At 35.9% G+C, this 23,667-nt stretch overlaps 2 protein-coding genes across 2 annotated transcripts in view; both read right to left on the bottom strand.

Moving 5' to 3' along the window:
* Nucleotides 1-19,588, bottom strand: part of LOC132130862 (glucocorticoid receptor-like) — a 31,455-nt gene extending 11,867 nt beyond the window's left edge. Inside the window, exons 1-4 of the mRNA XM_059542701.1 lie at nucleotides 19,488-19,588; nucleotides 13,843-13,997; nucleotides 7,486-7,512; nucleotides 4,986-5,102 (exon numbers count right to left, since the gene is read on the bottom strand). Coding sequence (XP_059398684.1) covers nucleotides 4,986-5,102; nucleotides 7,486-7,512; nucleotides 13,843-13,997; nucleotides 19,488-19,588 — 400 coding nt within the window. The remainder of the gene's footprint in view (nucleotides 1-4,985; nucleotides 5,103-7,485; nucleotides 7,513-13,842; nucleotides 13,998-19,487) is intronic.
* LOC132130768 (E3 SUMO-protein ligase ZBED1-like) lies at nucleotides 9,787-13,053 on the bottom strand. Its single transcript, XM_059542566.1, has 3 exons — nucleotides 12,023-13,053; nucleotides 10,930-11,558; nucleotides 9,787-10,842 (listed from the first exon to the last, which is right to left on the bottom strand). Exons 1-3 carry the CDS (start codon nucleotides 12,999-13,001, stop codon nucleotides 10,456-10,458), a joined length of 1,995 nt encoding a protein of 664 aa, XP_059398549.1. The 5' UTR covers nucleotides 13,002-13,053; the 3' UTR covers nucleotides 9,787-10,455.
* Nucleotides 19,589-23,667: the final 4,079 nt, after the last annotated feature.

Raw genomic sequence — 23,667 nt, 5'->3', positions numbered from 1 at the left:
TCTCTTGGTTCTAAATAAATGCGACTTATAGTCCAGTGCGACTTATATATGTTTTTTTCCTCATCATGATGTATTTTTGGACTGATGCGACTTATACTCAGGTGCGACTTGTAGTCCGAAAAATACGGTACTTGATTCTTGCACGACCAAATCGATGACTGAATACACTTTTTATCTTTTGTATCTTGATATAATCTTAAATTAACTGCCATAGCTTCTTTTGCTGCACCAGTTTTGTAAATGAGTCAGTGAATAGGATGTCAAAGATGAATACAAAGGAAATATTTTGATAATCTATTTTAAAGCATATGTGCCAAGTCGTAAGATGCTTGCATCTGCAAAAAAGTAAAATTGCAAGAGTTGAAACTTTCAAGTAGCATTTCCTGTACAAAGTCTAAATTCATTTGTATAGCACTTTTCACAATTCACATTGTTTCAAAGCAGCTTTAATAGAAAGCTGGACTATCTTCGTGCTTTAACATAAAGGTTTATAATATTATAATAAGATAATATTGTTATGGTTACATTCTGTTATTTGGATTTCAATTTGTATCACATTGTTCCTGTTACTATATTTACTCATTAGTTCATTGATTGTTTTACCCATCATCAGTTTGTGTACGTCTAGCCCTCTTTCAGTTCAGCACTTTGTCTTTTATTAGTTTACTGAGTTTTTCTCCTGCATTTCTGATTATTTCTCTGTCGATTACCTTCTTGTTTTGGATTTAGTAAATGGTACACTGGATTTAAATCTGACTCGGAGTAAAGAATCTAAATGTTCTTGATATTTTTGCATATAAAAGGTTACTCCCCGGTTTAAAAGATACTTTTTTTGTTTTTCAGAAACAGCTGGATTTTAGATCAGGATCTGACTCGGGCTCAAACATAGATGGCTCTATCACAGCGCTTGCCATCTCAAGTATCAAAACACACCATGTTATGAGGAGGCGTGGATATAGTGCAATGAAGTTAGCCAATCACAGCTGCGGGCATTTACAGCAGTTTCTGTGAGAGGCTGTTTAGGTGCAAAAAACTTTGCAGTCTTCATAAACTGAAAAATCTGAAACTGCATTTCATGACCCCTTTAATATATATATTTCAGAACAAGAAAAACAAGAGCATAATTAACCAAGAAGTCCCTTTTTAAATGAAAAAAATTCCACAAGTTCTAATGTTCTATATTAAAGACAAAGTTTTTCAAAGTGACGCTACATTCATATGATTTTCTTTCTAATCATTTACTGTGAATTTATGCAAGTACTGAGTAAGGCTGCTATTACTTCCTCAATATGATTATGATTGTCAAACAATGAGGCAGAAATTTGAGCACACCTTGTAGAAGTTATATTCCCACTCATACTGGTCTCTTAAATAAAGTAATATTCCAGTGTCCTTTTTTTGTAAGAATCTTTTGAACATCAGCACAAACACTATATAAATGAATCTTACAGATACATGTAAAGCAAGTCTCGCAACAACTACGATGAGTGGGGAAGGGGACAGCATTATCTATTAGAAATCTAGAGCCAGATATCAGAAAATAAGGATTGGCAAAAGGGAGGATACATTAGTCAACTTATATCAAACTTATATATATATATATATATATATATATATATATATATATATATATATATATTAGTGCTATCAAACGATTAATCGCTAATAATTGCATTCCAAAATAAAAGTTTTTGTCTACATAATATAAGTGTGCGTTCTGTGTATATTTATTATGTATATATATACACATTTATATGAATATAATTTATATATATTATATTAATATATATATATATATATATAAATATAAATAATAAATATACACAGCACATATATATTTATATATGTATATATATATATATATATATATATATATATATATATGCTGTGTATATTTATTATTTATATATATATATATATATATATATATATATATATATATATATATATATATATATATATATATATATATATATATATATATATAAACATAATGAATATTTACAGCACACTTACATATATTATGTAACCAAAAACTTATTTTGGATGCAATTAATCACAATTAATCGCTTGACGGCACTAATATATATATATATATATATATATATATATATATATATATATATATATATATATATATATTTATTTATTTATAGGTTGTAATGTGTTGTTTATATTGCTTTAAAATTAATAGTAATATTAATAATAGAATAGCAAAGTAAAATGTTTTTTATTTTACTATGAATAAAAAAAATAAATAAATAAATATATATATATACATACACACACCTTCTCATTCAAAGAGTTTTCTTTATTTTCATGACTATGACAATTGTAGAGTGACACTGAAGGCATCAAGGGCTATTTGACCAAGAAGGAGAGTGATGGGGTGCTGCGCCAGATGACCTGGCCTCCACAGTCACCGGACCTGAACCCAATCGAGATGGTTTAGGGGTGAGCTGGACCGCAGACAGAAGGCAAAAGGGCCACAAGTGCTAAGCATCTCTCGGGGAACTCCTTCAAGACTGTTGGAAGACCATTTCAGGTGACTACCTCTTGAAGCTCATCAAGAGAATGCCAAGAGTGTGCAAAGCAGTAATCAAAGCAAAAGGTGGCTACTTTGAAGAACCTACAATATGACATATTTTCAGTTGTTTCACACTTTTTTGTTATGTATATAATTCCATATATAATTCCACATGTGTTAATTCATAGTTTTGATGCCTTCAGTGTAGGGCTGGGATAAACGATTATTTTTTAAACGATTAATCTAGCGATTATTTTTCCGATGCATCAGTCATTCTAACGATTAATTTTTCAGACCGATTCTATTTCGATTATCTCCCCATTAATTGAATACTAACAATTTATACATGTTGATTTACATATCTGAATGAAAAAAACATGAATTCCTTAACATTGCAATATATGTTTATTGCTCTTAAAATTACAAAATAAAAGACTGACTAAGAATGCATTACTTTGCACTTGTATAGAGATAGCATTCAATAAAACCTTGAAGCCTTGAAAACACATAGCTTACTGAAACAAGCTTACTGAACACATAGGGCCTAGCATTCAATAAAAAAGTTCTTCTTTCAGATGAAAATAACAACAACTTGATGTCTAGCATTCAATAAAAAAGGTCACCCAAAATACTTGTTTAGAGCAATTAAAAGAATACAGTAACCAATGTAAACTTGAGGGGCTTTAAGCTAATACAGAGAGTGCTTTTCCAAAAACTGAAACTTTGGTGTTTCGCTCCTTTTTCTATCGTGTTTAATGATTTTGATTAATATGCACAAGGGCGAGAGAGAGCAAGAAGCGCTCGTGTTGTTTGAAGACTGTGAGTGCGTGCGCAGCCGGGGCTCTCTCTCGTGCGCGCCCTGTCACTGTCACTCACCGATCCAATAAGGCTTTGACAGTTTTGCAAACGTTTTTTAGAGAAATAAAAACAGGTCGACGAATCGATGCGCATATTTTGCGTCGACCTGTTTTTTGCGTCGATGTCATCGATGACCTCGACGCGTTGTCCCAGCCCTAATGCAGTGTGAATCTACAATTGTCATAGTCATGAAAATAAAGAAAACTCTTTGAATGAGAAGGTGTGTCCAAACTTTTGGTCTGTACTGTATATATATATATATACATACACACACACATATATAATCAAACCAAAATTTATTCTGACACCTTTAGCATTTCACACATTACCACAGTTTATTCACTAAAGTTTAGAAAATGGTAATAACATACAAGACAAGACAATGACAAGAACACAGAGTTAAACTGAGTCAGAACAAATAGATCTTGATAACGTCAGATAACAATAAAGCAAAACATGTTCAGGTCAAAGTGTCCTAGATTTGTATCAGTTTTACTGGTAGTCCACTGTATGAAGAATGTTTGGGCATAATATGTCACAGTTTACTTTATTTTCCTCACATAAATTAACTATACTGTCCTGCACCCACTAGTACAAAAATATAAAAATGATATCTGGTGTCTAATTTTAGCTTTGACTTTATGTATATATATATATATATATATATATATATTTTTTTTTTTTTTTTCTGATTCACAGTAAAATAAAAACATTTTATTTTGCTATTCTATCATTAATATTACTATTCATTTTAAAGCAATATAAACAACAGATTACAACCTATAAATATGAATGACCTGGGTCACATATGCCTCTGTGTTTTGAGAGGTTTCCTCTCGTAAAATCACTGATTGAGAGCTTACCATCAAACACAATGTCTCATTTTTTTAATTTTCTGCCATAAATGTTTCTATGGCAACTAAAAGCCTCTCTGGTAGAACCCCGGATTTAGTTTGCAGCTAGTGAATCAAGGTCTTTTTTTTCCTGTTTGGTGCTTCACGCAAATAAATCATCCACAATTTGAAAGCCTTTCACAGAGATGGATGACCTCTGTCCAATAACTGTGAAGTACATCAGCACACTGTCAAAGAGGCATTACTGCATGTTCTTAAAGCTTCAGGCCATTTCATACATTCCTTCATCTTTTGTGTATGAAGGAAAATCTGCACACATAGTCTTTGGTCTCATCATGTTTCCACCACCTACTTAAGACCGTGGACTGGAAAAAAATGCATACAGCATATGGAAAGAGCAAAGAATCATGATTTGTAGAATGAGTAATACACATAAAAAAGCGGAAACTGGAACTCAGTTGTTTGATAAATTGAAAACTATAAATTATTTGATGACATTTGGTTTGTCAACATTTCATGAACGTTGACGTGTACCAATTTAAAAAATGCATCTCTCCTTCAAAACTACTCAGTCTGGATCTTCTGAGAACAAACACAAGTGGAAGGTCATGATGGGGAGTAAATTATTTTTGGGAAACTCAAATTCCTCTTGACTGTCTTTCCTAATTGCATCCTGGCTTGCTCCCCTGTGGAGTGGCACATAAAGGTCATATAAACCACTCGTCAAGCTATCAGAGCATCCTCACCTTCCAAGTTCATGCCGGCCTGAAGACACTTGCGAAAGCGGCACGCCGGGCAGTTTTTCCTTCTTATCTTGTCGATGATGCAATCATTCCTTCCAGCGCAGAGATAGTTGTGTTGCCCTGGAACAAATATGGGTATTACTCACAGCTTTATGGTGAAACAGTTGAAAGGATTTAAAGTTACAATAAGCAACTCTGATGGTTTCCTTTACATTACCACATCCCAAAAAAACCCAGACTGGTAAAGTGACAACTGAATCCATATACTTCTGTGTTAGTTGACTGGTTAAGGTTACAACTGTTTTAAAGCTAAAAGGTAAAATTAAAACTAGCTAAAGCTGGCTTGAGCCTGATCTAATGGTCTCACTAAAATCCAATGCAACACTGAGATGATTAAATATGAAACACTATGAAATATGAAACCTGATTAATAAAAAAAGCTTGCTTTAATGATTTTTTTTTTATCTTTGGGGTGAAAAATCAATGAAAAATAACATTATTTCGGTTAATAAGGTAAAATCCAATGGATACATCGAATGTGTCATAATCTAGTTTATTAACTTCCATCCTGGCTACTAAATCTTATTAATTTCAGAGACTGAAAAGATGGTAAAAATAATAATAAGGTCACTTTAGTTTACGGACCAATTCTCACTATTAACTAGTTGCTTATTAGCATGCCTATTATTAACATATTGGCTGTTTATTAGTACTAATAAAGCACATATTCTGACCGACCATATTCAAAATCCCTAATCCTACCCAATACCAAAATTTATCAACTAACCTTAATAACTATTAATAAGCAGCAAATTAAGAGATTATTGAGGCAAAAGTCATAGTTAATGGTTTGTTAATAGTGAGAACTGGACCTTAAAATAAAGAAATAAAGTGTGACCAATAATAATAATAAACACACACACACACACACACACACATATATTATGTATGTGTTATGCAATAATTATAGTTTTGGCTGAAATATCCCAATGAGCTCCATTCCAGCTCCATGCCAGCAGAACCATCACATCTTTATTCATTCCTATTCGAGAGTATCCAAAACTTCAAAAAGCTTTGAAAAAGCTCTTCCAAGAGAGACATGTTTGGAATTAGTACAGAATCATAAGCCAAAACAGATGAATAATCAAACGCCACCTCAACCAGTCGACTGCCAACCACTCAGCCAAAGACCTTTGAGGATTTCTCTATTTGGTGTGGAGAACATGCCATCCCACAGTCTTTAGAGACCCAGCTTGCAGAATTGTTCATTTTGAAGCACATCGAAGCATATAAAAGCCACATACAGTATTCAGTGCAACTAAAAGCGGTATCTGTGCCCCTTTATCTATTTTTCAGCAACCAAAACATTGCCAGGACGTTATAGTAAGAAGCTATACAGAACCTTCTCTAATTTCTATTTTTACATTTTATTTAATAAATATTACCAGAGAATTCAGAGACTGACGGCATGGAACTGTGACAACAGAGAGCTGTATTTTCATTTTTTACCATAAAACTCACTCAAATTTGTTAGATTTGTGGTTAAATTAATCTGTTGCTCTGGCTAGCACTACCTTGGAATATTAAGAGTGACTGGATTCACTTACAGTGAGAACAGTGTGACTTCATACTCTGCATGTCAATCAACTACTTCCTGTCTGATGCTTCTCGACAGCGTCCTTTAATTGGATTATACCTCGATTAGCCTGACTTTGTTTTACTTAACACCTTACAAACAGAGCTTTGAAATCCATTTCTGTCTGCCTTTCAACGCAGTCGATTTTTCTGTGCTGAAGCAAAGTCAAGGAAAAATTCACAAAAGCCAATGTACCCTTATCTTCATCCCGCAGACCACCGCTCCCAGCCATTTCTTTTTATTAAAGGTCAGAATAAAACAATAATGTCACGCTCAAACATGTTTAGCAGGCTTGAAGCACTCTGACTCAAGTGTCTTTCCATTAGTCATGGTCAAGACACATCTGCAAAACCGATCGATACTAATGCAGTCATACAGAAACTCAGAGGAACTAGCTGTGGTGCAAGCAAAATCAAGCCAAGTGCAATGTGCAATATGATGATTATCAGGATGCAAACTAGTGACTAATAACTAGTGCAGTTAACATGCTTTTGGCAAGGGTCAGAAATTAACTGCGTGAAAAATGACACCGCAAGTGACAAATTATAATAAAAATATATACATTAACAGAGGTGCGAGTGCGGTTGCAATTGCAATTCTATATATTACTGTACATATATAATCTCCTGATAAAGGTAAATGCTCTTGAAAATCCCAAGTCCAGCTGGCAATATTGGCCCTTAATAAAAAACAGTTAATTTCTGACGATGTCTGTAGGTGATTTCTTTTCCTGCTGTAATAGAGCTTCATTGAGTCAGTGTTGCTATACTAGAAATTATTACTAAAGACAAAAGCATTTTAACACAGGTGTATTGTGGGTCGCCTGAAACTGGAAGCAAAAGCATTATTGAAGGTGAGTTTATTTACCATCTGCGTTTTGCCGTGCTCTCCATCCTTCACCATTGCCAGAGCAACCGAAGAAATCAGGGAAGAAAAACAAAAATAACAGATATAAATGTTTCAAGTGCTGAAAACACAGCTCAGTTCATGCTGGCACAAAATGTGAAGCTGGTTGGAAAGAGCTATTCATTTCACTTTGGTTGCAACTATAAAGTTTAAAATATGAAAAATTCTTGTTAACACTAATTTATAGACCAATTCTTACTATTAACTAGTTGCTTATTAGCATGCATATTACTAGCGTTTTTTAGTACTGCAGGTCCATATTTTAGATCCAATATTGCACCCTATACCTAAACTTAACAACTAACTTACTAACTATTAATACGCAGCAAATAAGGAGTTTACTAAGGCAAAAGTCATAGTTAATTGTTAATAGTGAGAATCGGTCCCCGAGCTAAAGTGTAACCAAATCCTCTATGTAGGAGCCATTCATATCTGTTATTTTTGCATAAAGGAGACATATTCTTCTTTTCCCTGAAATTCAAGGCTTCTTGCCACAAAAACAGTCATTTCACAAGTCCTTTTTTCACCCTCGCTCTGACCTTTAAACAGTGTCCTAACCAGACACACAATTAGTCTCTACACATTAAAATATTGTGCAATCTGACAAATTATATCTGATGTTTAACATCAAAAATATAAACCAAATGATTTTCCATTTTAGCCAACATTCTTGTTAAAAGATTTACATAGAAAAGACAACCTTGTGTAGGTTGACTGTGTCATTTGTAACACTGTGCTACTGTACCTTTAAAACTTCTTCATGTAAATTACCTCTGTTAATGCAAATCATTATGCAAATTACTTACTGATCATCAGCATATAACTAATGAAACTTAAATTAAAGAATACCTTATACATGACGGTTCATTTCCAACAGAAATGTTCCTTTTATTATGATTATAAACTGCAGTATTACTAATCTGTGCCAACAGAAAGGTATATTTTTTATTAAATTAGGATGGCTATTTTTACTAATTTTCTTGGCACTCTAGAGTGTAGCAGTGCACTTTGAGCAGTCGTGCTTCTAAAGCATTCATCTTCAGTTAAAAGACTGATGGCATGAATCAAAATCAACCAGCTACCAAACGAATCACATCATAAAAAAGACAAGACAATGTTTACTCTACTTTCAATTAAAGCAAATTACATTTGCATCCCATAAAGCACTGCTTTGATTATGACAATCAAATGCCAGTACACCATGAAACTCTTGACTTCGAATCACTGATTATGAATAAAAACAACATATTTTAATTTGGCATTTGCAAAATATTTAGAATCAAATACTTTTCTAATCTGTGGGTAGTTCTTCACTAGGACTTTGGCTTTTATCCATGGTTTCCTAATAATGCAATTGCACTCTGACTTGTGTACATGGCTTCTACAGAAACAGCATCTCTTCTGAGCACATGGAGTCTGTTCTGAAAGCTTTATGCATAATCTAATTCTTGAGGTGGAAATGAATTGGATTTTCATTTTTTGAATGCCACTGTCGAGCTCTATAGAGAACGGATGGTAGAGGATGACAGTGGAATGGATTCTGCAGCAATATCATGCAGGTGGTGCTCGGATGGAGCATGTGTTAAAACAGGGGGGAATGTTGTCAAGGAGCCAAGCACATGAGATTTATTGCTGTGTGCTCTTTTTCTAGACTTATTCTGTGCTCCAAACATAAGGAAATATCTCATCTCAAAGTAACACCTCTGCAGGAAACCACACTTTGACAATGTGTGTTTGTTTTCTGTGTCTAATTAAGGCAAACCTGATCATGTGTCTGCTAAGGTTTCAGAAAACCATGACTGATGGAGTAGATCGCCAAAAAAAAAGTATAATAATCATAATATATATATATATATATATATATATATATATATATATATATATATATATATATATATATATATATATATAAAGGTTACTGAGTCACACTCTGCAAGTTCTGGTGTTAATGATTCTATTAGGGGGAAAAGACCTCTGTGCCGAACAAATAAGATTCAAAATATTTAAACAAAGCTGTTTGTCTTACAAAAGAAACATTATACCAAAATAAATGAGAGATATTTCAGACTCTGCACTATTTCTAGCTCGCTGATTTGTGACATTGACCATATGAACTACATTGTACTAAAGGTCAGATGTTCCTGCTTTGACTGAAGCACAAATGTCCTTGAGGACGTTCTCAAATCATGCTGAATAACATGGATCATCACTGCTTCATTGCCTATAATGGCATATAATGGTTTCTTCTGCCATTATGGCAAAGGGGTGCAAAGTAAGGCTGAACGATTTGGGAAAATAATCTAATTGCGATTTTTTTCCCCAATATTGCGATTGCGATTTAATATGCGATTTGTTTTGTAAAGATTTTTTTATCCTCTTTTTTCCCCAACAAAACGTAATGAATTATTTAAATATGACCAACACAATATTAGATGCATTTAGTGTGAAATGTTCTTTCCCATAGGCTGGGCCTATTTGTTATAATTAAATTAAAACATGTATGACTTGAAATAAATGACATTTTTATTGAACTGCTCGTTGCAGAAACATCTATGGCTTTGCCACTGTGCATTTCAATAATTTAAACAAAGGTATGCGCACTTTGTAAACACTGTGTGCAAAATTTACAGTCTGAAGAAAAAAATAATTAAAAATAATAATTATCTTACTGCTCCAAAGTCAGTAACATTTCACACAACTGCAACAGCATTTGCTTTGAAAATATTTAGTAAAATCAAAATAAATAAAGTTATAAATAAAAAAATGGAGAAATGCACTTTTAAATTAGACAAAAACTATTTGAATATTATAATTTGGAATAGATCAACCTCACTTATCAAGTACACAACAATAACACACCACACAGACTAAAGTTCACTACGAGTATGGCACTGCCAGCTATAATGATCCAACAGTTTTGTTCTCAGTGGCTCACAGGTTTTTTGCTAAGAAAACCAGAATATTGACTTTTGCTGGCTTCAAGGATGAGCGAGTGCAAGTCACAATATTCCCTCCTGTGCTAAAAAGACGCTCTGAGGGAGCGCTTGTGGCAGGTACACAAAGATACTTGCGGGCCATGATGCACAACTGTGGGTAGCTGATCTTGTGCACCCTCCACCAAGCCAAGGGATCATCTTCTCCATCAATGGTAGGAGTCATCAGGTAATTGTTTAACTCTGCCTCTGCGACATCTTCAACAGGCAAAGAAGGAGAGGCTGCACTGGTCTTGAAAAAACTGCCAAGAGACCTCTTCGCCTTTTCCCCCAAGGGCTGTGCACTTTGAGGCATCTGAACAGTTTCAGTACGAGACCTCTTCTCCTATTAGATAAAAACAACAGCCATTAGTTTTCCAGTTAGATTTTACAGAAAAATTGTGTTTTTGTGAAATACATAATTATCATTTACCCGATGATATGTACGCTGTGCTAAGTCTACCATCTCTGTCTTCAGTCGGGTCTTGATAGCAGGGATGTTGTCAGTACTGATGTACTGTATTTTGAACCTAGGGTCCAGGAAACAGGCAACATCCAAAAGCTCCTGGATGTTTGGGTCTCCATATTTATTATTGAGGTATGCTAGGACTTTGGTTTTTATTGATTTAGTCAGGTCAGTGTCCTCAGCATCTTCAGCCAGGACTGATGTGGCAAAAAGGTGAAGAACTGGCTTGAGGTAGGAGATGCTCACATACTCCTCTCCAGAAAGAGCATCAGTAAATTCCAGTAGAGGATGCAGTGCCTTGTGAATCGACTCCAACACATCAATATCTTGCCAGGTTGGGATGAGGGAGCGTGCATATCGATCTCCAGACAATACCTGAGAAATGGCTTTGGCCTGTTCAAGCACTCTAGCAATCATCATTTCTTTAGATCCCCATCTTGTTGGGCACTCCGTTATGAGGTTGTGCTCAGGGAGTTTGAGCTCCCTCTGTGCCTCCATCAGTGCTGCCTTCTTCTTCCAACTGTGGGAAAAGTGTCCCACCAGCTTCCTGCACAGTGCTGTTGCCCTTGACACTCTGTCATCTTTGAGTGCATTTTCTGAAAGAAATAGAAAGTAGTGTATTACACACAATTAAATTTGAGTTTTGTGATTCAAGGCTATCACTATTACACACTCACATTCTCTGTCATTCTAAAATGCACACATCCACACCCCTGTCCTCTCTCTCTCTCTCTCTCTCTCTCTCACACACACACACACACACACACACACACACACACACACACACTTTTTGTGTTTATTTAGAACATGTAAAAAAACAAAAACAAACAAAAAAACAAAAATGCAGGTGGCCATTCCACAACAGACATAAAATCAAAACATAATATTTCAATTTACATATTAGAAAAGGAGTGGGAGGAAATATTAATTTAATGAATCCCCAACTACACATAATTTATATATTTGTATCCAGCTTATTACTAATCGACGCATCTCTCTCTTTTGCGCGCACGCACACACACACACACACACACACACACACACGCGCGACATAACTTACCAATGGCAAGATGTAATCTGTGCCCAAAACACTGGAGCCTCGTCCATTCATTAAGCCGCGCAGCCAGAACCATATTTGACGCGTTGTCCGTCGTGATGCAGACGTGATTCTCCTCGTGGAGATCCCAGCTGGCAAGCCCTTCTCTCAGGCCGGCTGCAATATTTTCCCCTGTGTGGTCGTCTGGGAAGTAGGTAGTTTGTAGGCAGCGAGCTCTGAGGTTGAAATCTTCATCAATAAAATGGACTGTAAGACTCTGGTAAGGCTCAGCTGTGCGGCTTGACCACATATCTGTAGTGCTAGCAAAAAACTCCACCGTTTTAACCTCCGCGGCGACTTTCTCTTTACACTTTTTGTACAGCTCCGGTATGGCAGTCTGACTGAAGTATGTACGGGAGGGTATATTGTACCGTTTATCAAGCGTATATGTCAATGCCACGAATCCAGGCTTGGTCATCGTGCTGAGAGGCATCATATCTTTGGCTATGAACTCGGTTATTGCCCGAGTGATTTCCCCGTGCCGTTTTGAATTACGTTCATACGGAGTGACACTTTCGAACATTTCGGTCAGTGATCCCTGTCTTGAGGTATTTGGCCTGTCTGGCGCACTGGTGCTCGGTATTTTGGTCATACAACTGTCATACATTGATTTGTGGTATTTTTTTAAGTGCTGAAACAAGTTTGTAGTGTTACCCCGTGAAGTCGCAACGGGAGCACGGCATGCTCTGCATAACACCTGAAGCTGTGCAGCATCTTCTTTTTTGAAACCAAAATAGTTCCACACCACCGACGTGCTGTTCCTCTTTGAGATTAAAGTCGCAGCTGTGTCAGTTACTGACTGTTCCGTCGAGGCAGAGGCCATTGCGCTACAGGTTAAAGATGAACTGACAGGATGAAAAGTTGTTGCAGCCGAGTTCTCCGCTCTTTCGCTCGCGTCACGTGCCCACCTCAAATCGCGCACGTAGCGATTAGAAAATCGCATTTTCTCATATCGCGATATTATCGCAAATGCAATTAATCGTTCAGCCTTAGTGCAAAGAAATTGATTCAACTTCCATTCAAATTATTACAGTGATATAATATGTAATGAACAAAAAATATTAACCTAGAAAGAATAAAACATTTTTAGAGCCCCTGCTACTCTTACTTTTGAACACAAGCAGGGAATGGCTACTAAGGACCACAAATTTAATGATTTACATAATGATTACAACAATAAATCCAACTATCAGGGGATATCAGAATTAATAACAGAGCAATGTATAAGTAAATATGATTAAATCAAGTCAATATTGCCATTTTAAGATGACTGGCATTTTCTGTTACTAAATACTGCATTAAATAAATGTTTTTTATGTTTAATAAATGTTGTTGTTTTTTTGTTGTTTTTTAGTTTTCTTTTTTCATTTTCTGTGACACTCATTTGCTACCATAAAATTACTATTCGTAGTTCTAAGTTTGATGTATTTCCTGTTGAAACGGAAGCTTGGGGCAGTACATATCTAGTAACATAGTAAGGGCTCATCTGTAAAATTAAATAGACATTCCAAAAATAAATCACACTTTTAATAATACCTAACAGACGTGAACTAAAGCCAATACAACTCAGTTTTGGGTGGTAATGGACCAGCATTTTATTAGCCATCAAATGGTAATCAAAATCTATTTGACAGTGCAACCTTGACGGTACATGCAATATCTTTGTTGTTCACTGCTTAATAAAATGAGATTCAAAGCATTTATCATCCCAGTGCTTTCCACTGAGTCAGCCCTACTGTCAAAACAGGAACACGGAGGGGTATGTGTGTGTCCCGCAGACTCACCCTCTACGGCTCTTTTGAAGAAAACCTTGCAGCTGCCACAGGTGAGCACCCCATAATGACACCCAGAGGCCTCATCAGAGCACACCAGGCAGATCTTATGGGTGTTTCCACCGGGCTTGACTGATCCAGACGAACTGGAGCTGCTCGCTTCAGGCCTGAACACAAAACATGAGGACAGTTTAAGACATTTCAAATAAAATGTAATTATATATATATATATATATATATATATATATATATATATATATATATATATAGTATTTTCCGCACTATAAGGCGCACTTAAAAGTCTTTAATTTTCTCAAAAAACGACAGTGAGCCTTATAATCCAGAGCGCCTTATATATGGATCAAGGTTTTGTTGACATTCCCTTGACAAACCCAGTCAAACGTTTGACTGCAGTATCTTCTATTCTATGCGCCTTATAATCCGGTGCGCCCTATTTATGAAAACAGTTCTAAAATAGACCATTCATTGAAGGTGAATATATATATATATATAAAATACATAACACATAACATGTATACAATCCAGACCCAGATATTACATTAGATATCAAGTGGCCACTCATCAGAGTATTTAAATTAGCAAATGTTTACACGACACCATTTTCAAACAAAAACCTAAATATTTTTATCCATTTTGGCCGTTCATTTAGATGAGCAGGAAGCCGACGTCGCAGCCCAAAAGAAAAAAAAAAACACTGGAAGCACTGTTAATAAATGCCAATTTATAGTGTTTTAATTTAGAAAGCTTAAGTTTTTATTTTATATTCATTTCTAATTTATATGATTTTATCTTATTTAAACTTTATGTAATTTATTTAGGCCCTATTTTATTTTCTTAAACGTTTTAAACACATTATAATATTGATTAAGCAGTAAACGTTTTATGGTTCCTATTTGTGTGGGTCCACAGTTTGCCTATTTTCACTGTTTTTCTTTTTTTTTTTTTTTTTAGCCTATACATGGTGGTATACATGGTTTTATTCGTTATGTTAATAAAAAGTCTGTATTTAATATCAGTGAGGTTCTTTTTTTGTCCATTCAAGCAATTGACGCCGGATTGCCAATTGCCGCTAATTCGAAAGTGAAAGTATAACGCGCACGCATTTATTCATTCCATAATGACCGACACAATCTACCAAGAGCAGCGCAAATTAGCTCCTGCTGTAAGACATGCTTTTTTGGATAGTTAAATAAGCAATTTATCATCTCGTCTCAGTCCGATCCTTATTTTACATCAGCTGTCATGCCGGTGTTGTGCAGTAGAAGGAGATACTTGCCTTTAAGTGGGTTTGACAACTGTCATTAAATGGAATCGAAGATGCTCAAGAAAAAGTGAGGTTTGTTATAGCGTGTCACACACGTTTGAGCTTCTCTATTTGATGCGAACTTTTGTAACAATAACTCTATATTTATTGTTTACTTTTATCTGCAGTCCGAGACATCGTTGTCATGACACATTGCAATGGGTTGCATCTTGATTCAAACTTGACTGACTGACTGACTGGCATTCTGACAATGCAAGCGTCATGCTATCCAACCTTATCTTCACTTTATGAAGCAATTACACATACAATTCAAGAAGTTTACATCAAGTATTCATACTTGTGACCACAAAGTCTGTTTACAATGTCTACAATTGTAACGTTTAGAGTACATCTGCCAATTTCTGTATACAGTGTGTGCATATATACACATAGAGTGAGAGAGTGTATATACATACATCATACATATATTTATTTTACTCTCTGCAAAACACTGTATAAACTCTGTATACTTGAAGTGTGCACCAAACATACATTACTACAGGAATACAAGTATCTGATCGATAATCAATATTAAATGATTTGGATTGGATCGGGGGCACAGATATCAACAGATATGTCTGTGATTGGCTTCCCTGCTCATCGCTGCAAAAATATCCTGTGAATAAAAACGTATGACCAGCGGATGAAAAGTGGTGCCCTGCAGGTTGATGCTCAGCAATGGTGTTGACTGATGTATTAGTACCTGGTTTGTCTCCAAGCACCTTAACAACACCTAACAGAGAGACATGTAAACAACGTTTAATACGGCACGTGGGGGCGTGGGTTGATGGGGGTTAAAATCTGTTCAGATTTTAAAAAGTGTGTAGAGTAGTCCAGCATTTAGCATTCAACATGATGCCATCTGAGGTTAACAGTACTAATTATCTGGCAGGAGATGCTCAGGACAGCTAATAATCATTGGCGGCATAGTGCCATAAAGCCACTGCTCATCAGAAACTGTTTGAGCGATTTCACTCTCCCGATACAGCTTTATTTGTGCTAGTTTACCTCTTTGATGATCTGCTTTTGGAATTACAAATCCCTGACACCTTCTAATGTAACCAGAACTGTCTAGCAGGTTAGCCAACATGCCGCACGCTGCCATAATTAGCTCCCATCTGCATGAAAACATTAAGCCATTTGTCAGCTGATCGACAGGCTATTCAGAGGAGAGAAATACGCTGTTACAAATAACTAATACCTTCCCACTCATTTAAAAAACTTCACGAATTGCTATAAGGGTTTCAGGTTTCAGAATACTGAAATACCAGGCCCCATGTTTAGCTCTCAAGAATGCTTGTATTCTCAAGCCCAACAAGTCGGACCTAAAGTTAGGACTTTGGTTAAACTAGAAGGGTCACTAGAAAGATGACACTGGTTATAAACCAGCGAGGCAAGCTGAACATTTGATGTCAGCCAAAATCACTTACGCTGTGACTGCAATTTAGGTCAAAAGAGTAGTAGGATGAGCAATCGCTTCCTTTAAACCATTTTTTCTCCCTGCGAGTTACAAATACGGTGTTTAAGGTTTTTGGTGATATTTTGTGGAAGCATCCATTTCCAGATCCAGTCGCTACAATTCTTCGCAGCAATGATTTGGACAAACCTGTGGTGTGTATGGCTAGGAATTGACATATACAAAGTGCATTTCAGAAATACTTACTGCGTGTTTCCAAGTTGGTGGTTAAAAATATTAAACCCAAATAAATCTTAAATAGTCAAAACAATCTCTCCAAAACTGTCGCTTTAACTGTTAAAAGTAAAAATTTGCAATTGTTAAGATAAGCAGCTTTGTCTAATGGGTGAATAATTGTATATGTACTAGGGCTGTCTAATCGATTAATCGTGATTAATTGCATCCAAAATAAAAGTTTGTGTTTACATAATATGTGTACTGTGTATTTTTACATACTCGCATATATTTGAAGAATATGCAATATATATATATTTATATATGTAAACACCAACCTTTATTTTGGATGCGATTAATCGCGATCAATCAATTTGACAGGCCAATTATGCACTTTTTTCACTTATCCATTAACGTTATTAAATTCCACGTTATTGGTATTAAAATTTCTTTTGAGCTGCAAAACAATTAATGACAGTAATAATGACATATGAGTTATTCTCCATGAGAAACGTCTGCAAGTAATTTCCATTGGAACGGAAGTACACAGAGGAACGCATATTGAATGCAAACACTCCCATGTTTTAATTTGTTCGCTGTCATGTGAAGAGAGACGTGCTGAGCTAGTAAATGTGTCAAGCTACACTCTACACTGAAGTATTATTTTACCCATTTTAAAGCTGATATTATGGCGGACCGTCACAAATAAATCAATGTATGGGAAACACTGGGTAGTATTATGAAAACAGCACTAGCATAACTGCCCCTTTATGTACAGTACTAATATTATTTGCTCATATTTTAAACAAAGTAATGTCAGCAGTAACTTAAAAATAATGAACAAACAAGGACTGCCATGTTTCACACTGCACAAGACTAACACTATAGTTTGCAATGATGCTAGACTTATTATAAGGAATCTGATATTTTTGTTTGCATCCATCAAGTTTCAAATACAAAGAGAAAATAATCAAATGAGAATGCAAATGAAAAGTAACAATTCAATGCATTATGTATTTTTCCCCCCAGCAAAAATAACTATTGTGATAAATGCAGTGAGCATGGTATAAAATTAAAATGTAAAATATTAAGTAAAAATTCTGGTTATGCCATACACATGTAATTGCATTAATTATAATAATCATTGTGTAAACTGTAAATAATTTATTTAACAGGAGAATGCATTACATTCAGTATAAAAAACAGCTGATTCAGTGGGAAGTTGCGATACTTAAGTCGGTCTGTGATTAGAGTATCTAGACAACCCTAGTTAGTACACCATTTATAAATGATGTGTTTGTACTAGATCAGTCATATTCTAAATTGGTTTTCATTTTTGCTGTTTTGCACGAATCAACAAATGATTCTAATACTGAGAGTTATAATCCGATGCTGCCAAACCGAGGTCGTGCCTGCAGGGTCTGTTGATTTCGCCCCAGGAGCTCCATCCAGCAGGGGGGGGTGGGACTGTCAGCCTGTCCTCTTCTTGATATATATCCTTCTACTCTCGGCTTGCATAACAGTCCTTCGAGAAACTGAGATCTTCTCGACACAAACACACACAGCTCCGCACCATAAGAGTGCAGTTCAGTGACCTCAGCAATTAGTTGCCGCCTCCTTGTTTGCAGGCTGAAGAGAAAAGTGCAATGATCATAACCTGTGTCTGTGCTAACTAAACACTTCAAAACTTTAACTATGAACTACTGAAGTGTTTTGGCACCACTGATGGTGAAGGAAATGCTAATTTATTTGTGCCTCCATAAAGCTCTAAAGCACTTCCCAGACTGAAATGTTTCATTGGGTTCTAATAGTACGTCTCTGAGGGCTGAACGTACATAGGGCTGGGCACAATGGCAATTGGTGCGTTTTTTCCATGGCCATTTTGTGGGCATTTCTGGCACTGCAGACTTAAAGTACACTCCCACTCTCACTAGATCCAGTGTGAATTGCTTGAATTCAGCAAAGAACTGAAATAACTCTGTAATTTGCACTAGTTTAAAGCCAGATGAAACAGCACTGATAACACACTGTGCACAACTATACAGTCCGAAGGTTTTTCAATCTACAAATCGCCATCATTTAACATCGATTTGCACTAACAGTATGGTGGCAGAATTGTGGGATAAATGTATTAAAGGAGTAGATATATATTTGCTTTTTTGATTAAGCTATAATGTTTGTACATTTACACTAAATATATTTAAACTACTGTATTTCATAAATACCTAGAAATCATATAGTTACATTTTTACCATGGTATTGAGGTATTGAAGTTTCACCATATAAAAATTAACGTTTTTGATAATGAACATACATTTACATCTGCATCCTATCTCAAGCTACAACAACTCTCAATTCAAGCTACTGTCAAATATGCATTTCTAAGAGAAAAAAATATTAATATTGCAGCCTGCATTCCAAATTGTTCTAGGCATAGTATTTGACAGTATATTATATTAAGATACGATAGTATATACTGTGGAGATTCGAGCAAAAAAATAACTAAATAGTAATAAAAATAATTTTGTATATAATAAAGGGGGCACCTAATATAGGATCACATGCAATGTAGCCTCGTTAAGTTTGCATTTTTCATAACCCTATATATAGTACACATTACATGTGATCCTATATGAGGCGCTCCCTCCTCTCTCACTGTTTATTTTTGGGAGACGTTCCTCACAGCAAGACGTTAAAAGATACTCTTCTCCAAGAACCAATCGCACCAGCAGATAGAGCTGAGCACATGCTTCTCGGTGACATGACACGTCCTGAGATTCTTGAAGAGGAACATTTTGAAACATTTCTCGCAAACTGAACATGTACTGTACCGAGACTACTAAGTGAATATATTTGGGAAATTGGACCTGATGTGGTATACAGTCGGTGCATTCACAGAAACGTTCAGTTCTCTGAAGTATTAGACACAAGTAAGGGCCATGAGTTTAATAAATTCTAATAACATTAGCCTTTTGCCTAAGGCAAAGTGTCTGATTCAAACAATGCCTTAACCAACGTGCTAATGTGTAAAAACTATTTTACAGCTATTAGACGCAAAACACCAAAAATAAGGACTTTTTAATCTTCATTCTTAAGAGCAACTCTATGTTAATTGCAGGTAAATGGTAAATAAAATATGAACTTTTGGTCAAACGAAAGGGCTGTTATCACGTAGACTGCTCATTCAACAGGAAAGGCTAGTTTCATAACAGCCATATTTGGCTTTAGAAAGAAATATCTTTTGAATTTATTACATAAACTTTTAAGGCTACCACATGGACATAATATTGCTTTCAGAAGCTGCATCTGAAGTGACATTTAGGTATATTTACAAAGTCTGTTCAAAGGCGGCATGAATGCATTTATTACACTGGAATTAGAACCACATAACTAATGCTAGGAAATTGGGTAACACTTTTACAATAAAGATCCATTTGTTAATTATGCTTAATGCATTGAATAACATTAACTTACAATGAGCAATACATTTGTTACAGTATGTATTAATCTTTGTTAATGTTATTAGAATCAACATTAATTAATAAATTAATGTTGAAATTAATTAATAAATGCTAAGTATTTTTTATTGTTAGTCTATGTTAACTAATCTTAACCAATGGAACAGTACAGGAGAAAACTCAGAGCTGTTGTCTTGGGAAATGGATGTTGCAAAGATTGGGTGTCAATAATTCTGGCCAATGTGAACAAGAGAAAAACATTTATTGCATAATGAGATTTTCCACCCACTTTCCATTGTTTTACTTCAATGATAGATTAGAATTTTGTGCATTTTTGGAATAAAAGATCAAAGGGATAAACAACATAAATTTCTTTTCACAGCCACCTATATTTAATGTCTGCACATATTTACCAAGGGTGCCAATATTAGCGGATTGCACTGTATCCTTTTTTTCATGTACATGTTCTATTGTGAAACATCAATGTTGAAGTCTTAAAAAAAATCACTTTGCCTCTAAAAATTGGCATCAGTGCTCCTGAAAAATGTTGAACCCTGAGTACAATTCTCAGTAGAGTCTAGCCAATGTCACATACATACCACATGTGTTGGACTGACAGAGGGAAGGGCCTAATGTTTGACTTCCCCTGAGGAGAACACATCAGTTCGTTGGCCCTTTGAGTGAAAAGAGTTCTCACGGGTCTAACTTAAAGAGTTTATCGGAAAGACTGTTTTCTTCAAATGTAGAGCCCTGCCCTCTCTTCCTCCCTTAACTTCCACTCCAGCTATGAGGTGCTTATATAATATCTAAACCGCCATTATGGCTGCACTTGCAGAGCTTGAGCTCGGCCAATCGTGCTACACATGAAAAATAAAAAGGAGGTCACACGGATCATGGGATTATCAGATTCATCCACCCGGGTAAAGTCAGAACACACATGGTAGATTTTTCTCTCAGTTTTCTTTCCACTCTTCTTTTTTCACCTTTTTATCCTTTGGTAACAAATCATAGTGCCATAGATGGTGTTTCTGTCAACTCCCACTAATGTTATGTACTGACTTAAACAAATATTAATGTTCTGGAAAATGGAAATGAAAGTAATGTTAACCACAATACAAATTTTGTCATTATTTACTACATAACCTCATGTTGGTTCAAAGCTGTATTCTGCTTTTACAGTAAAACACCAGAAGAGGATTTTCAAAAAAATTTTAAATGTTAAAAATGTGACGATGCCGGCATTTTCGCTGACGTTTTGAGTGGATTCTTAAACAGTTCTGATTGGCCATTATGTTCACACACTCAACAGATATTACTGTGATTGGCTACAAAGATCATCGCTTCATGCTCTTCACTGAGTGCTTACACAAATACACAAGGGAGGAGTTTGAAAGCCGCAGATCAGTGGATCCATCTATGACCAGAAATATAAGGGTTCCATGCCCTTAAATCCTTTGCCATTGCAAACAACATGCTCTATTGTTAGAGCTACAGGAATGCTGGATATAAAAGCAATATTTCATGCTTCAATACCGTAGCTACAGTAGATGAACAAGTTCACATTAATAGTAGACAATGCAGAACTTTCAATAGAAAATAACTTATATTTCCTCTCATGTTATGTTAATGTTTTATGTTCATTCTCTTTAGCAGATAAAGTGTGATTAGTTAACCTGCCATGTTTCTCATTACCATTAATTTCCACAGAGGCTGCCATGCTGAGCTTTCATGCTGGAAAAACAATAGCTGCTATTGCAGCGAAATATGATACAATTTGTCATTCATTACTGAAGAGTGTGACCTAAAACTATTGTGCGTTACCTTCAGTGACTCGCTGTCTTTTTTGTAAAGTTTAATAAAAGTGTCTATTAGACCTCCACAACTCTTGATCGAGAATTTAATTGTGGAAGGGGATGACAACAAACCCACAGTGTCCCTTTTGTGCATCCAATTTGTGTTTGGAACGCTCAAGAATGAGCCTTCTGTTTTCTTCAGTTTTCAAGAATATAATTTGGACTCACCACTCTAAACCATCTGACCTTGCACTTGCCAAACTATTTTAGGCCCTTTCTGGATGTATCAATCTCTTCAAGCATTGGCATTCACCAACATGGGGTCATTCTCACATGTAATGCTATTGGAAAGATCTGTGGACTAAATGAAGTGGACAATCAATCACACTCTCATCGTACTGAATCATATGCAACACCCGTGTTAACCACTGATGGTGCAAAAAAACGGATGGAAGGAGTTATTATTGTAATATTACGCCCTTTGTACTGTTATGTTTTCTCATCAGTGAATGAGACATGATGTAATCTGACAGTGTTGCATCTTCATCTCTCTCTTCACAGCAGTTCAGTCAGTGTACTGTTTGAGTAAATGAACTACTCCGGGATATTGGTTTGTTTGAACTCAGAGGGAGTGTCAGCCACATTAAAAAAGTTAACAGCTTAAGTCATTTGTAGATTAAATGGTTATAGGAGACGCGAACCGTTTCAAATGATTCAAACGATCCAAGAAGATCCGGTTACATCGAATGATTCGTTCGCGAACCGGATATCATACACTGCAGTGAACACACTCACAACAGACCCGGAAGAGAAGAAAATGCTGAATAAAGTCGTAGTTTTTGCTATTTTTGGACCAAAATGTATTTTCAATGCTTCAAAAAATTCTAACTGACCCTCTGATGTCACATGGACTACTTTGATGATGTTTTTCTTACCTTTCTGGACATGGACAGTAGACCGTACACACAGTTTTAATGGAGGGACTGAGAGCTCTCGGAATAAATCTAAAATATCTTAAACTGTGTTCTGGAGATGAACGGAGGTCTCACGAGTTTGGAATGACATGAGGGTGAGTTATTAATGACATCATTTAGATTTTTGGCTGAACTAACCCTTTAAGTCATCATTAGCCTATCACTGCACCACTATCATCAATTTTTTAGCACATCTGTAGAATCACGTCAGAATGAAAAAATGAATGAACACAGAGATAACCACAAAGCAGACACAGCTAGGGTTGGGTATCATAAGAAATTTTCCGGATCTGTCACATCCTTTACAGGAAACGATGGCGCAAGGCTGCTCACAGCACTTGGTCACACAGTTTTCTGAAACGAAACTTATAAATTGCTCACGGTTCTGGTTCTTTTCAAACAACGGAACCGGTTCTCAGTTCCCAACCCTATAGAGACAGGCTTCTTTTGCAAAATGGCTTCGGCTTCCATTTTAGAGTCTTGACACAGAGACATATATCTGCAGTATGGCACAAGGCAGGCCAAGGGCAGTGCAGCGGGCCAGCCGACAGCCAGTCGTGATTCAAACGCCGGAATTTATCTCCATAACACCTTTCTAAAGCCTCAAGGCCTCATCCGTGGGTTATACCTGGCAAGGCAGAGCATCTAAGTACGACTG

This window comes from Carassius carassius, chromosome 47 (genome assembly GCF_963082965.1).
Source record: "Carassius carassius chromosome 47, fCarCar2.1, whole genome shotgun sequence".
NCBI classification, from domain to species: Eukaryota; Metazoa; Chordata; class Actinopteri; order Cypriniformes; family Cyprinidae; genus Carassius; species Carassius carassius.
This window is presented reverse-complemented; position numbering and strand designations above follow the sequence as displayed.